Source organism: Ostrinia furnacalis, unplaced genomic scaffold, assembly GCF_004193835.3.
Source record: "Ostrinia furnacalis isolate ACB-3 unplaced genomic scaffold, ASM419383v2 OfSCF2157, whole genome shotgun sequence".
Classification (NCBI taxonomy): Eukaryota; Metazoa; Arthropoda; class Insecta; order Lepidoptera; family Crambidae; genus Ostrinia; species Ostrinia furnacalis.
The window spans coordinates 131,281-146,380 of record NW_021132396.1 but is presented as its reverse complement, the minus strand read 5'-3'; the positions used below and the strand labels follow the sequence as shown (position 1 = coordinate 146,380).

Sequence of the window (15,100 nt, the reverse complement as noted above, 5' to 3'; positions counted from 1 at the left end):
CTCGCTCGGCCGCCGCGGGCCGGCCGCGGTCAGTTGCGCGCGCGCGAGCTCTTGATCGGTCGTGAACTGTCTTGTTAACATTGTATCAATCAAGTCAATAGTGTCGTGCAATTATTACGTTGTCTTACCAATTCACCTCACGTGAATACGTGTTAATGATACGTGCATTATTATTCTTGGCCGGAGAAATTGTGTAGTGCGGTTTTGCGACTGTACCGGGACAGCCACACTTCAGCACGATGCAGGGTGCTTATCAAAGCATTGAATTTTGCCGGTCCTAAGGCTGATCCTAAGCCCGGGTAAGTATGAAGGGAAAGTTGAATTATTTTATTATTTTACCTAAGCGCCTACTAAAACCACCATCTAAAACTGTTCGCACCACTCAGCTGTTATGGCGGATCTTAAATTCACGAACTACGAACGACGCGCGATCTCAATTGGAGTTACACAGTAGGTATTATTATTAACTAGTGTTAAAAACTCACAGAAATACAACGTGACGTATTACGTAATTACTAAATTACTGTTTTCGTCCTTTGCCCTGCGTTTAATTACAATTCTAATTACCTACTTGAAATGTTTGTGATAGGTACGTAGCAATAAGACAGCGGTTGAACGTAAACTGATTTATTAGCGCCCAGCGGCGTAGCTGCGAGCCTAACTACATAGGTGCATAACTATACATACATAACACTTTTCCTTCCTAAATATAACACCACCATTCCGTTTCTGTTACAACAAATAAATATAGTCTATAACAAGTTAAATGAGCGTATGTGTATATAATGTTATAACATATATAAATATGTATTTAATGTAACATCAAAATAATTATATACCTATCTCGACATTAATCAAATTAGTTAACATTTTTAAGTTTTTTGCAACAACGTATAGCAGCTTCCCTGCGCATTTTATCAGTAGGCTGTGCCGTCGGAGACAGCAACGTCGATGGCGAGGTCGGCGCCGGAGAGGCCGCGCCCGTGCTCGATCCTTCCTCCGCACTATCAAATGACTCGTCATGTTCGTGGTCACCGTCACCGACCGACGTGTCTTTAGAACAAGCCGAATTTGACTTGTTATGCGAATTATCCATCACTCGGCTCAGTGAATGACGTGACTTCCTAGCGAGTATCTGATCGATGTGACGCTTATGTGTATGACCGTTCTTTGTAGTCACATTGTAGGATACAGGTCCAATGCGCTCATGTACCACGCCCTCCTCCCACTTATTGCCCGACTTGGAATAATTACGTATCAAAATTGGCTCGTTTTGTTTGGCAACGCGTAACGGGGCCTCGTCCCGGGCCTCCTCGACGAGCTGGCGCGCGCGCACCCGCTCGGCGGCGTCGGGGCGCAGCAGGTCCAGGCGGCCGCGCAGCCGCCGGCCCATCAGGGCGACTGCAGGTTCGCGTCCCGTCGTACTCTGTTCGGTATTTCTGTACATAAACAAAAATCTACTCAACGCCCTATTCGTGTCTTCTCTTTCTAATTCTGCCTTTTTGAGTACTCTTTTAATAGTGCGCACGGCGTTTTCAGCAGCTCCATTGCTCGAGGGATGATATGGTGGCACTAAAGTATGTTTAATACCGTTACAATTTAAATATTCAGCGAAAGCGGCAGATGAAAATGGCGGTCCGTTGTCGCTTACTATGCGTTTAGGTAAACCGAAACGAGAAAAATGACGTCTCAAACTATCACAAACTGCGTTGGCTGAGGTCGTGTTGACTTTTTCTACTTCGATCCATTTTGAATGTGCATCAATTATTATGAGATAATAATTATTATTGAACGGGCCGAGAAAATCGACGTGCAATCGTGCCCATGGCTCCGCTGGCCAGGGCCACGAGTGGAGCGGCGCGGCGGGGGGCGCGGGCCGCAGCTCCCGGCACGGTAAACACTCGCGCGCAACCTCCTCTAAGTCTCGATCTATATTTTCCCACCAAACATAATTACGTGCGATTTGTTTCATTTTAACTATACCCGGGTGGCCGTCGTGGATCTCTTTCATGATGCAATTTCGTAATGACTTTGGGACCACAATACGATAACCCCATACTAAACATCCCTGATCAATATATAAATAATCTTTTTTATTAAAATAAATCTTTTCAATTTCATTATACGCGTATCTATTCGGCCAACCATACATTACAAATCCGTATATTTTACTTAAAAGCACGTCCTTTGCCGTTTCCGTTTTAATATCGTTAAAACTGATCGGAAAGCTATCTTGTGCGTAATGCAAATACCTACCTTCCTCGTCTTCACCTCGTAGTTGCTTTTTGGTCAATTCTAGAGGAAGACGAGAAAGAGCATCGGCAAAACAGTTTTTTTCCGATTTAACGAATTCTATAGAGAAGTCGTATGCCGCTAACTTAACCGCGTAACGTTGCAGTCTACTTGCCGCAGTCACCGGCAGACCCTTATTTTTACCAAAAATGTAACTTAAAGGTCGATGGTCGCTCCTCAGAGTAAAGTGTCTCCCGTATAGGTACTGATGGTGCTTAGTGACTCCGAACACGATAGCGAGCGCCTCTTTGTCTATCTGAGAGTAGCTAGCTTCGGCACTGTTGAGAGTGCGCGAGGCACAGCACACCGGCAGCTCGGCGCCGTCCGCGCGGCGCTGCGTGAGCACCGCGCCCAGGCCGTACGCGCTGCTGTCAACCGACAAAATCAACTCTAAGTTTGGATCGTAGTGCGCGAGCACAGGGGAACTGCTTAACACTGTTTTTATTTTATTAAAAGCCCTATCACAATCAGCTGTCCAGTTCCACTGAACATTCTTTTTCAACAGGTCGTACATAGGCTTTAAAATATCACTCATATTTGCACAGAATTTAGAATAAAAGTTTACCAGACCCATGAAACTTTTTAATTGAGTGACATTGGTTGGTGCGGGCGCTGCTACAATGGCTTCAATTTTTTTTTTTTTTTTTTTGGCCTCCTCGACGCGCCGCCCTACTGGTCGCTCGGCTTCCATCTGTGCAAGTGAGTCTGAAGTCCGGTCGCCGAGCACGTAGGATTTCGTTCAATGACCCCAAGCTACCCATCCTTATCTCGCGCGTAATTATATTGCTGTCGCGACTGTGCGACGGGCGGCCGCAGTGAGTGTGCGTGCGCGACAGCAACATAATTACAAGCAATAAGGATGGGTAGCTTGGGGTCATTGGACGAAATTCTACGTGCTCGGCGCCCGGACTATATTCAACCTACCGCGCTATCGGGGGTGTTCTGAACTTCTTCGTCGTACGTTCGCCGCCCTACTGGTCGCTCGGCTTCCACCTGTGCAAGTGAGTCTAAAGTCCGGTCGCCGAGCACGTAGGATTTCGTTCAATGACCCCAAGCTACCCATCCTTATCTCGCGCGTAATTATATTGCTGTCGCGAATGTGCGACGGGCGGCCGCAGTGAGTGTGCGAGCGCGACAGCAATATAATTACGCGCGAGATATGGGTAGCTTGGGGTCATTGGACGAAATTCCACGTGCTCGGCGACCGGCCATTACCTACCGCGCAGTACGCGGCGCTGGTGGGCCGGCCCTTCATGCCGCTTGGCTTCCATCTGTGCAAGTGAGTCAATAGTTTATTAGGTTTGAGGGTGTCTAGGTGTAGGAGACTATTCCCACCTCTCGTTCCCACCGCTGCAACTCCTGTGTAGCCAAGATTTACAGCTTAACCGCTAATAAAAACCCAACCAATGAAGGTCATGTTTGTCCCGGGGGAATGTTAAACTGTCATTGGACCCGCAACGAAATTAATCAGAAGAACATATTAGGAGGTTTGACTTCCCTCCATTGTAAAGCGGATGACAGTTGTCTAGGTGTAGTGAAAGGGTAGGACGTCCACCCACAAGGTGGACCGGCGACCTCATAAAGGTAGCAGGTAAGCGCTGGACGCAGGCCACTAGCTACCAGGCAATATGGAAATCATTAGAGGAGTGGACGTCCTATGGCTGAAATGATGATGAAGTGAATCTAGCAATTGGTAGATTTTAGGATGCCTAAAACATGCTTACGGGACCATAATAAAAGTCACTAAGCAACGACGTAGCGTACAGACGCGTTCTACTAACACAATTTGGCGCTATAGCGCATCGTCAGTCTAGCGCTTTAGCGCGCGCTTTATACGCGTTCTATTTAGCGAAGCCTTGCTGCAAGCAGACGTACACAGATGCGTACGCGTCTAGTAATCGCAAATAAAATCTAATATTTTGTTACATTATGTAATTTAATTTCTATTACTTTTTCAGATACAACTATCTGTCGCTGAACACGACACGAAACGTTTGGAAAGCCAATAGAGACGCGGGTATTCCCTTTGTAAGTACTTTAAACAGTTCTTCTTTTAATAAATTGAATTATTTTTATAGTTGGAAATAAAATCGAAAATTGTATAAAGTATACTAACATTGCGCTAGTTACTTGCACATGCTTTTTTACATTAAGCTTCAGCCAAACCAACGCGTGCAAATCAATGGCCAATGACAGGACGCGCGTCTTATGCGCGCTACCGTTCCGTTCTACTGAAATATCTCTCGTCGCCATTATCACACCTTTCTATAGTTCCGTTTTCGTCTCGCAGGACGTGCAATGGAACGACCTCGACTACATGAAGGATGCGAACGACTTCACATACGATACAGTCGCGTACGCCGGCCTGCCAGAATTCGTGGACGAACTGCATAAGGAGGGCATGCATTATGTTATGCTTTTGGGTAAGTACGGGCTATTTATTTATCTTTATAGATCCTAGCACGGGACTATTCCCACCTCTCGTTCCCATTTCTAGCAAGAATCTATAACTTGACCGCCAATAAAAACCCAACCAGTGAAGATCAAGTTTGTCCCGAGGCAAAGTTAAATTGTCATTAGTCCCGCAACTAAATATGTCCCAGGATATTGGACTAATTCCACTTCAGTCTATTTGCCACCACTGAAATTCCTGTAAAGCTAGGGTCTACAGTTTGCCCTCTGATGAAAACAACTAGTTCAGTATTCCTGTGGAATGCGTAAAAGGTGAATGGCACAAATATGCGAACATCAACAATACGGCTGACAAAAGTGACTAAGTTTCTTGTGCGCTTCTCAACACTGACCCATTTATTGTCCCGAAGCAGTGCTAGGGTTAAAGTAATACAGGGACGTGTAAACAGCTTTTTAAATTTGAATCAGACCTCCCTAACCCATCTGGCCATTTTGTAGCTGAATATTTTGTTTATTTGCTTCTGATAAATTAGAAAAAGTCTTGCCAAATGACTAGTCATTTAGTCAGCATCTAGATGCTGAATATTCAAGCCAATATTTATGAAGTAATAATTTTGCGATACTTTGTTAGTTTACGAAGAATTCACAAAAGTGAACCAAACTACAATGTTATCTAGGTTTGGCTTATTTTATTATTTGTACTCCTTAATATTTACAGATCCTGGTATAAGTGCATCGGAAAAACCCGGCTCCTACCCGCCATACGACAAGGGCATAGAAATGGATGTGTTCATCAAGAATGGCACTAACCAACCGTTTGTTGGGAAGGTAAGATGTTTTTTTAATCGAAATGTATTTTGTTTATTATCATTGAGTGTATTTTATTATTAATTATTTTAGTTGAATTTTTATAGTCTTAGTGACTTTATTTGGACATAATTGTGTACTTTCTGTTTCACTGTATGTTGCATGCCAATTGTCGTTGGTTAGATGTGTGAAACGGACATTCATTGTTTATCCACTATTTTGTACCACATTTACCGCAATAAAGAAATTCTATTGTTCAACAAAATCAAAATCAAAATTATCTTTATTTGTTTAGACTAATTAAATTAGTTCTTGCAAATCGTCAAATGCTCTTAAGGAGCCTATACATGTCTTATTCTTTTTTTGCCCTACCAGCGCTTCGAGACAAACATTTGGCAAGTGCTGAGAAGAAGCGCCGCAACAAACTCAGTCACCACTGTCTGCCGGTTTAAAAATATAAAAAATATAAAAAAGTAGGAAGTTACATACATTCAGAAGCAACTTACCACGCGCTCCCGTTGATAGAAGGTGGCCTTTAAGACGCCCATCTAGCACGAGACCACGTGGCAGTTTTGAATATATTTCTTTAGTGCCGTGCTAATTTCTAGGTTAATTTTTGCGTTTTGATACATATATTTTATGTCAGGTATATCTTTCCTTGACCAGTCCCCGAAGGCAGCGCCTGTTCACAGACATGACGTGTGAACCAGCCATCGCTTCACTCGACCATATTATAGGGAATGTAACGACCCGCCTCACACGCCACTACCCCAGAGACATTTTAGTGAGCATGACAAGTCTAAGATATCCTTCTGGCTAAGTGCCAGATATAAAACTATTTAGGAGACAAGGCAAGAAAACTCTAGAGAGAAAAGCAAGGCACCATAACAAAACCGTGTGGTAGTTTTAAATAAATTGTATATACTTATATTTAGTGCCGTGCCACTGTCTATAGCCTGACCAGGAACATAAAAACCCTGGCATAGAGGCGCGTCAATTGCATTTGATAGTGCAACACTGAGTACAGTCGTACCTGTGTTAAATTAATAGGCTAACTTTATGTATCAGGATTCAGGATTACGTGCTAATTTGATATTTTCATAAATTAACGAAAAAATATTATTATAGGTAACCTGATTTAAATAAATTAAATGAAACCATCAATCGAGCTAGTAGAATTTATTTTATTATTCATCAATAATCAAATTCAGAACTTGAATATTCAACTGCAATGTCTGCTCATGAACGCTTCAAACTCGGTACTTCTTTTCCAATCCCATAAAATTCAACACTTAGAAAGTGTCAAATTTTTTTAACATAGGTAGTTGAAACAAACCACAGCTAATTTTCATAGTGGACTGTACTATACGATAAACATGTCAGTCAATTTGACAAATACTTTAACACATTGTGAACCACTTTTCTTTCACGACTATAAAAATATTTTAGCAATTTAATTCATAAAACCAATTGCGCACATTTAAAATAAAGTTTGTTTACACTTTGACAGCAATAGACTGACATGCAAGGTGACATTATAATGAAGTTTTCAGTTACTGTTGCCATTAAAAGAAATTAGTACCATTAGTTTTCCGCAACATGGCGAGGGTTTTTATGTTCCTGGTCAGGCTATAAATGGGTATATGAGCCGACACTAGCCCATGTTAACATGGGCATATAAATGGTATGGTGAAGTCAGAAAATTGATATCTTCATTTTAACTATTTTAATTTTTATACAAATCGGAATTTACAAAATTTATTTCGTATGAAAATTTAAAAAAATAAAATGATGATATCAAATTTCTGACTTCACCATATCATTTATATGCCCATGTTAACATGGGCTAGTGTCGGCTCATATACCCATTTACCAAACACCCTGTATAACATTTTTAGTTCTTGAAATGTCCGCTAAGGATGCTGTACGTCATACATATGTATTTTTACGCGCTCACTAGTGACGTCATTTGATGTAAACTCACACTAAGCCCTCAGTAGACATTTTCCAAGAAACAGAAATAAATTTCCACCATTCAAAACAATATAAATTAAATAAAACTAAACGAATTACCGACATTAGTGACATTTATTAGGTTTAAGGCTGGGTAAGGCAAAGTTGAGTGGTGCACACTCAACTTTGGCCGTAACTTTGACGGTAACCGGTGTTTTTTGTATGGATTTTGACAGCTTTTTGACGTTTGTCAATGTTAAAGTAAGATGGTGCAACCCAGCCTAAGTAATGATATTTCGACTGTATCAGTTTCGGCGTACTAGAATTAGTACGTCGCCCTACATTTTGTAGCTAACGTAGGATACCACGTAGTATTAATGTACTTAGTCAAGCCAAGCTATTTCGCAGAAGTCGGACTTTCGTCGGATTAGTTCAAACCATATCCCGCTCTAGCCTTCTCCACTGAAATCCGCTATGGTTGAATAAAACTTTGGTATTCGATAGATTAACTACCCTATTCCTAAGATAATAAGGCTGACTAAAATCATATGATCAAATCCGCAAATTGATTATTCTGATAACTAGTTTTTGACGTACAGGGGCTTAGTCTGAAAGCAACTCATATATTTTCCTGGAAATATCCATCTTATTATTGAACTAGCGACCCGCCCCGGCTTCGCACGGGTGTTAAGTATACATAAAACTTCCTCTTGAATCACTCTATCTATTAAAAAAACCGTATCAAAATCCGTTGCGTAGTTTTAAAGATTTTAAAGATCTAAGCATCATAGGGACACAGCAGAAGCTTTGTTTTATACTATGTAGTGATAATCTATAGAAATATCTGGGGGCACGGCAGTGCCCCCACCAAGTCGAGCAAAAAAGCGGCACGGCCGTACCATCCTTTTCTCGAAGCAATTCAGGCCATTTTCGACCGCCTGTAACTTCGTTGTGGATAAAACTAGAAGGCTGAATTTTCATAAGCTATGCAGGCATTGTAAAGACACGGTATATTTAAAATTTCATTGATTTTGAACCAGTAGTTTAAGAATTATAACGGGTCAAAGTTACTTAATTTTGTCACTCACTGACTCACTGACTCACTGACTGACTCACCGATCATCAAAATTCTAAGGCACTTCTAGCAGACCTAGAAGCTTCAAATTTGGAATATAAGTAGTGTTTGGTGTATGAATCAAGGAAAAACTATTATATTTGGGGGCACGGTAGTGCAACATTATTCATCAATAATCAAATTCAGAACTTGAATATTCAACTGCAATGTCTGCTCATGAACGCTTCAAACTCGGTACTTCTTTTCCAATCCCATAAAATTCAACACTTAGAAAGTGTCAAATTTTTTTAAAATAGGTAGTTGAAACAAACCACAGCTAATTTTCATAGTGGACTGTACTATACGATAAACATGTCAGTCAATTTGACAAATACTTTAACACATTGTGAACCACTTTTCTTTCACGACTATAAAAATATTTTAGCAATTTAATTCATAAAACCAATTGCGCACATTTAAAATAAAGTTTGTTTACACTTTGACAGCAATAGACTGACATGCAAGGTGACATGTCAATGAAGTTTTCAGTTACTGTTGCCATTAAAAGAAATTAGTACCATTAGTTTTCCGCAACATGGCGAGGGTTTTTATGTTCCTGGTCAGGCTATAAGTTGATTGTTAATTGTTATGTTAAAAAATTTAAGGTAGGTATATCTTGTCTTGACCAGTCCCCGAAGGCAGCGCCTGTTCACAGACATGACGTGTGAACCAGCCATCGCTTCACTCGACCATATTGTAGGGAATGTAGCGACCCGCCTCACACGCCACACACGCTCAACAAAATTAATACTTTGATTTGCTGGTAGTCACTCACTATACATTACAAATAGACATACATTATATCCAATAATCCAATTATAACATAATATGGTAATAAGATATGTACACGGAAACTTTATTCACACATCTAACAAGTAGGCAAATACAACGAATTTTGAGTTATTACTTATGCTCTATTTCATGTATTATTTATTACTTTAACAGGTATGGAACCGAGAAAGCACGGTGTACCCAGACTTCACCCACCCGAACGGGACTCAGTTCTGGGTGGATATGATGACAGATTTCCATAAGAAGGTCAAATACGACGGCGCGTGGATCGTGAGTGACTTTATATTATTGTCATTAAATGGAGTTGGTGTAATTCAAAATTTAATAATTTTGGCTTAGAATTGAGAAGCAGAAAAGAGCTTATTTTATAATGTAAAACGCGTGATACAGTTAGTTAACATTTTCCTCCTTTATACGCCTGCAAAAAATTAATATCTCCTTGTGATTCTGGCAGAGTAAAATACCCCCAAATCTTCTTGTGGATGTCCAAATATGCAGCCACCCTGAGAGTGTAGGCCAAATATCTAGTAACACAGGACAAACTTGACCTTCACTGGTCAAGTTTTTATTGACGGTCAAGCTATAGATCCTGAATGCACAGGAGTTACAGCAGTGGGAACGAGAGGTGATAATAGTCCTGTAGCATCTAGTAGGAAGAGTCGTGTTTACTATGAGATACATTATTAATGTCACTTTTTACGCAGTCGACATCGAATGCTGTTGGGAACCGATAGGTGGACCAACCTCTTGTTATTTATCTATATTTTTATTCTTTTTGATACCTTTACTTTTTAGTTTTGAAGTTTTTGTTTTGATAGCCGTTTGGGCATTTTTAGGCAAGAATAAACCTTTATTTCAACCGAAGGTATTTCTTATTTTTGCCCGCCCAAGCGGCTGTCCACTACAAATGCGTTTGGCGTAAACTCACACTACGCCCCCTGATGATGATAATAAACTATCCCAGGACATGAACGAGCCATCGAACTTCGTGGATGGTATCAAGGAAGGCCACTGCTCCGACGAGGAATTACCTTACAAGCCGCACACACCGGACCCGTATCTGCGAGCTCATACGCTATGCATCGACGCCAAGCAATACTCCGGCCCGCACTATGATATGCACAATTTGTATGGGCTGACTGAAGCTATCGCGACGAATTTGTGAGTATCTAAATCATGATTTATCTGTTGCTACTGTTATTGAATTTATGTTAATTCCGTTGTTTTACTTTTAACCTGTTTTCATAAAAAGCTCGTCCCAAATGTCGTCAGTTTTCGTGAAAAAATAACCATAACAATTTTCAAAAAAACCTACACTAAAACGTCGAAAAATAATTACTANTGCCAAGGACACTTAAAGTAATCACTACAATGATCAATATGTCTATTCGAACTGGCATTTTTCCTGATATCTGGAAGGAGGCTCTTGTCAAGCCTATACCAAAAACCACCACCCCAAGCGAACTAAAAGACCTTAGACCGATCAGTATCCTCCCTTTTTTGTCCAAAATAATTGAGAAAGTAGTCTGTCAGCAGTTAACTGATTATTTGAATGCAAACAACATCTTACCCTCTAAACAGTCTGGATTTCGTGCCGGTCGAAGCACAGCCACGGCCTTATTGGATGTAGTAGACGATATTTTAGCAGGACAGGATATAGGACACGGATCTATACTAACCCTTCTTGATTTTTCGCGGGCGTTTGACACTATAAACCACAATCTTTTACTGTCTAAATTGTCATTTTATGGGTTTGACAGTGGGTCACTTAGATGGTTTGCCAGCTATCTTGAGGGACGATCGCAGAGGGTGGAGGTGGTTGGTGTGGATGGTACTAGATCTTGTTCGAAGCCATCCCCAATAAGTCGTGGAGTACCGCAGGGATCCATATTGGGCCCAATTTTATTTATTTTATATAGCACTGATTTGATTGGTTCTATCAAAGACTGTAATTATCATTTGTATGCAGATGATTTGCAAATTTATCTCCAATTCAAGCCTAGTGAAACCTTAACTGCCGTCAATAAAATCAATGAAGATTTAGAGCGGATTGACAAATGGGCAAATAAAAATGGTTTAGTTCTGAACCCGCTTAAATCTAAGTATCTCGTGCTGGGTTCTGCGACTCAGATTAGCAGCATAGAAAAGTTAAATCCTGCAATTAAGATAGGAGACACAGATGTCGAGAAAGTAACTGAAGCCCGCAACTTAGGAGTTCTCATGGATAATAGGCTACGGTTTCATAACCATGTCTTGGAAATAGTAAGAAATTGTTACTACAGGCTTAGCGTGCTATATAAGATTAGAATGTTCTTGGATGTTAATATAAGAATTAAGCTTTGCGAAGCGCTTATATTATCAAAACTGAATTATGCTGATACTGTTATGGGCGGGTGCCTCTTTGGTTATACCAAAAAGTTAATACAGCGAGTTCAAAATTCNCGACGGAGATATTGCGTATAAAAAAGTTCATCCCCAATTTTCCACCCTTGGGGGTTGTTTTTTTTATTATTAAATTTAAATGGGACCACCCTTGAGGTATTACCTATACGTCGAAAAAAGATTTGTTCAAATCGGTTCATAATTGGCGGAGTTAACGCGTAACAAACATAGAAAAAAAAAAAAAAAAAACATACGGGTCGAATTGAGAACCTCCTCCTTTTTTGAAGTCGGTTGAAAAGTGATCCTAGCTTTTTGTGTCTTATGGTTCAAGCAGTTGTATAAGTCCACCTCCACTATCCAAGGATGCCGTAAAAAAAGCCAGATAGACAGACATGACGTGTCTACAAGGGTTCCGTTTTTTGCCATTTGACTACGGAACCCTAAAAAGCGACTAAGGTATAAAAATGCAAAAATCCAGCCTCCCCAACCTATTTGGTGAGGGAAGTGTAGGCCAAATTCTCCATCTACTTCTGGCAATTAGTCCTCCATTTGTTTCTGTTAAATATAGATGGTTGTGCTCATATAGTGGGGACTGAATTACCTGGATCTCAGTATAACTTTTAACGTTCCACTGCTTCGAAACAATAAGTGAGCCAGTGTTCTCAAGTAATAAGTGTGACTGTCACCTTTTCCTTCAAGGTTTTACAAATACATAGTATCTACAATACAAAGATGTTATGTATTTTTGCAGCGCGCTAAGCGACATCCGCGGCAAGCGTCCGTTCATAATCTCGCGCTCTACGTTCGTTGGCTCGGGCAAGTTCACCGGCCACTGGAGCGGCGATATTGCCAGCGAATGGCATGACATGCGGATGACTATACCTGGTAAGCTGTTATAGTTCCGAAATACTGAACTGTCCTATCGATGACATTGACAGCGGGGCGCCACCGTCAATACCGAATCGCTGGTTCCGATTTTTGCCATGTTGGAAACCATATAGTTGAACGATGGTAGCGCCCCTCTGTCATTGAGTTTGGTGGGATAGTTCAGCGTGGGTCATCTATATACTTGATTTGCTGTGTTTCAGACCTGTGTCTCTATTCTACCAATAGTTCATTATAAAATGGTTCTTTTGTTTCAAAACTTTGTGAAGACAGAATAAAGAGTTCTCGTTCAAAACGACAATTTCATAGCTAAAGCCTGGTCCGTGAGCACGTAGAATTTTGTCCAATGACCCCAAGCTACCCATCCTTATCGCTCGCGCGTAATTATATTGCTGTCGCGGCTGTGCGACGCGCGCCCGCAGTGAGTGTGCGAGCGCGACAGCAACATAATTACGCGCGAGCGATAAGGATGGGTAGCTTGGGGTCATTGGACAAAATTCTACGTGCTCACGGACCAGGCTTAGTAAAACACCTGTTGTGGCTTTCCTATCGTCTGGCCAGTAAGAGGAGCGTAGGCTAAATACTCTATCTGTCAGACAATGAAACGGTCGCGCATTTTTAGTAGAAACAAAATGACTAGCCGGACTAGGATGTGTGTCACGACACGATAAATTCCTGTCTTAGTATTTGTATCTTATGTAGAAAATGTATTATACATTTTAGCTTTACTGGTAATAATAATTATTAATATTTAAAACCGTTTGTCCTCAGAGCTGCTGAACTTCAACTTATTCGCCATCCCGATGATGGGAGCCGACATTTGCGGCTTCCGTGGGAATACAACTGTGGAACTTTGCCGGCGCTGGATGCAGCTGGGAGCTTTCTATCCCTTCTCACGGAATCACAACTCAGACAGCTCTAGTGTGAGTACTACTTGTTAAGAATTAAACTTGTTTAACGTCGCACTGTCTGAAAAATGGAATGAACTATTAGATGATTCCAGCCGTTGTTCAACGTCGCACTGTGAAAAATGGAATGAAATATTTATAATTAGGCGATCCCAGCCATAAAAACGCAAGATTTCCTAAGTCAATGAAACGCGATTTTCAGCTCACAATGCGTCATTGCTAAAGTCCGCTGTCGCGCTCGCTCACTCACTGTGGCCGCCCGTCGCACAGTCGCGACAGCAATATAATTACGCGCGAGCGATAAGACTGTATGGGTAGCTTGGGGTCATTAGATGAAATTCTGCGTGCTCGGCGACCAGGACTTTAAACGCAATCTGCAAAGTAGTGGGGCGAAAAAGCGGGACGGAGAAACTTACTCAGTTTCAATTGACTAACTCAGACCGCAACTCTGCTCTGATAGTCTTATCCATTTGCTAAAGTAGCGGACTGCTGCTACTTTAGCAAATTTTGACTAACTGGCTGACAACGGCTCAGAAAATTGCGCCTGATCTAAATGCAATCGAAATAGAAAAGTGATTTTTATTTTCGTTACCAAACTCCGTCTTATAATCGATAACACTTCAGTATTGAGTCTTATACCTTCTATACACTACACAAAATCATCAATCAATACCATGTGCCTTGTGTTACAGCCACAAGACCCAGTGAGCTTGGGCCCGTCAGTAGTGTCGGCGAGCCGAACCGCGCTAAGACTGCGTTACGCGCTGCTACCGTATTACTACACGCTGTTCTTCGCTGCCCACGTGTATGGGGAGCCTGTTATAAGGCCCGTTTTCTTTGTGTGAGTATAATAAGGCTACTTCTTTTACTACAAAACCCCCCGTCGACTTATCGGCGGCACGAAATCAGCAACTTTTCTGGTAGAGTCGCTCGAGGAGAGAAATGGCGGGCAAATGAGCGCATACGGAAGTTGCATACGTGCCGCCGACATGTTGCCATAAGTCGCCAGACAACACGCGCGGATTCATGTCGCTGACGTGATTCTTATAAACAAAGCTATCGACACCTAACCGCCAGGTTATATCGACGAGTTTGGTGTAGCGTAGACTCCAGCAAAGCTACTCCGAAACGCTGGTCTTTCTGTCACCGTCGCTCATGCTGACATCTCGCTTTGCGTGAGAGGGATGGCAACATTCGATACTTCGGATAACGTTTACCGGATTAACTTCACAACCTGGGACCGTCAGTAGTGTCGGCGAGCCGAACGGCGCTAAGACTGCGTTACGCGCTGCTACCGTATTACTACACGCTGTTCTTCGCTGCGCACGTGTATGGAGAGCCTGTTATAAGGCCCGTTTTCTTTGTGTGAGTATAATAAGGCTACTTCTTTTACTACAAAACCCCCCGACATAAGACTTATCGGCGGCACGAAATCAGCAACTTTTCTGGTAGAGTCGCTTGAAGAGAGAAATGGCGGGCAAATGAGCGCGTACGGAAGTTGCATACGTGCCGCCGACATGTTGCCATAAGTCGCCAGACAACACGCGCGGATTCA

General features: G+C 41.7%; 1 protein-coding gene across 1 annotated transcript; it reads left to right on the top strand.

Moving 5' to 3' along the window:
• Positions 1 to 2,912: 2,912 nt before the first annotated feature.
• Positions 2,913 to 14,422, top strand: LOC114354737 (lysosomal alpha-glucosidase-like). The gene is made up of 10 exons (XM_028307280.1): positions 2,913 to 2,991; positions 3,164 to 3,293; positions 4,251 to 4,320; positions 4,583 to 4,715; positions 5,423 to 5,532; positions 9,524 to 9,640; positions 10,335 to 10,531; positions 12,504 to 12,637; positions 13,409 to 13,560; positions 14,238 to 14,422. Exons 1-10 carry the CDS (start codon positions 2,913 to 2,915, stop codon positions 14,388 to 14,390), a joined length of 1,275 nt encoding a protein of 424 aa, XP_028163081.1. The 3' UTR covers positions 14,391 to 14,422.
• The last annotated feature ends 678 nt before the right edge of the window (positions 14,423 to 15,100 follow it).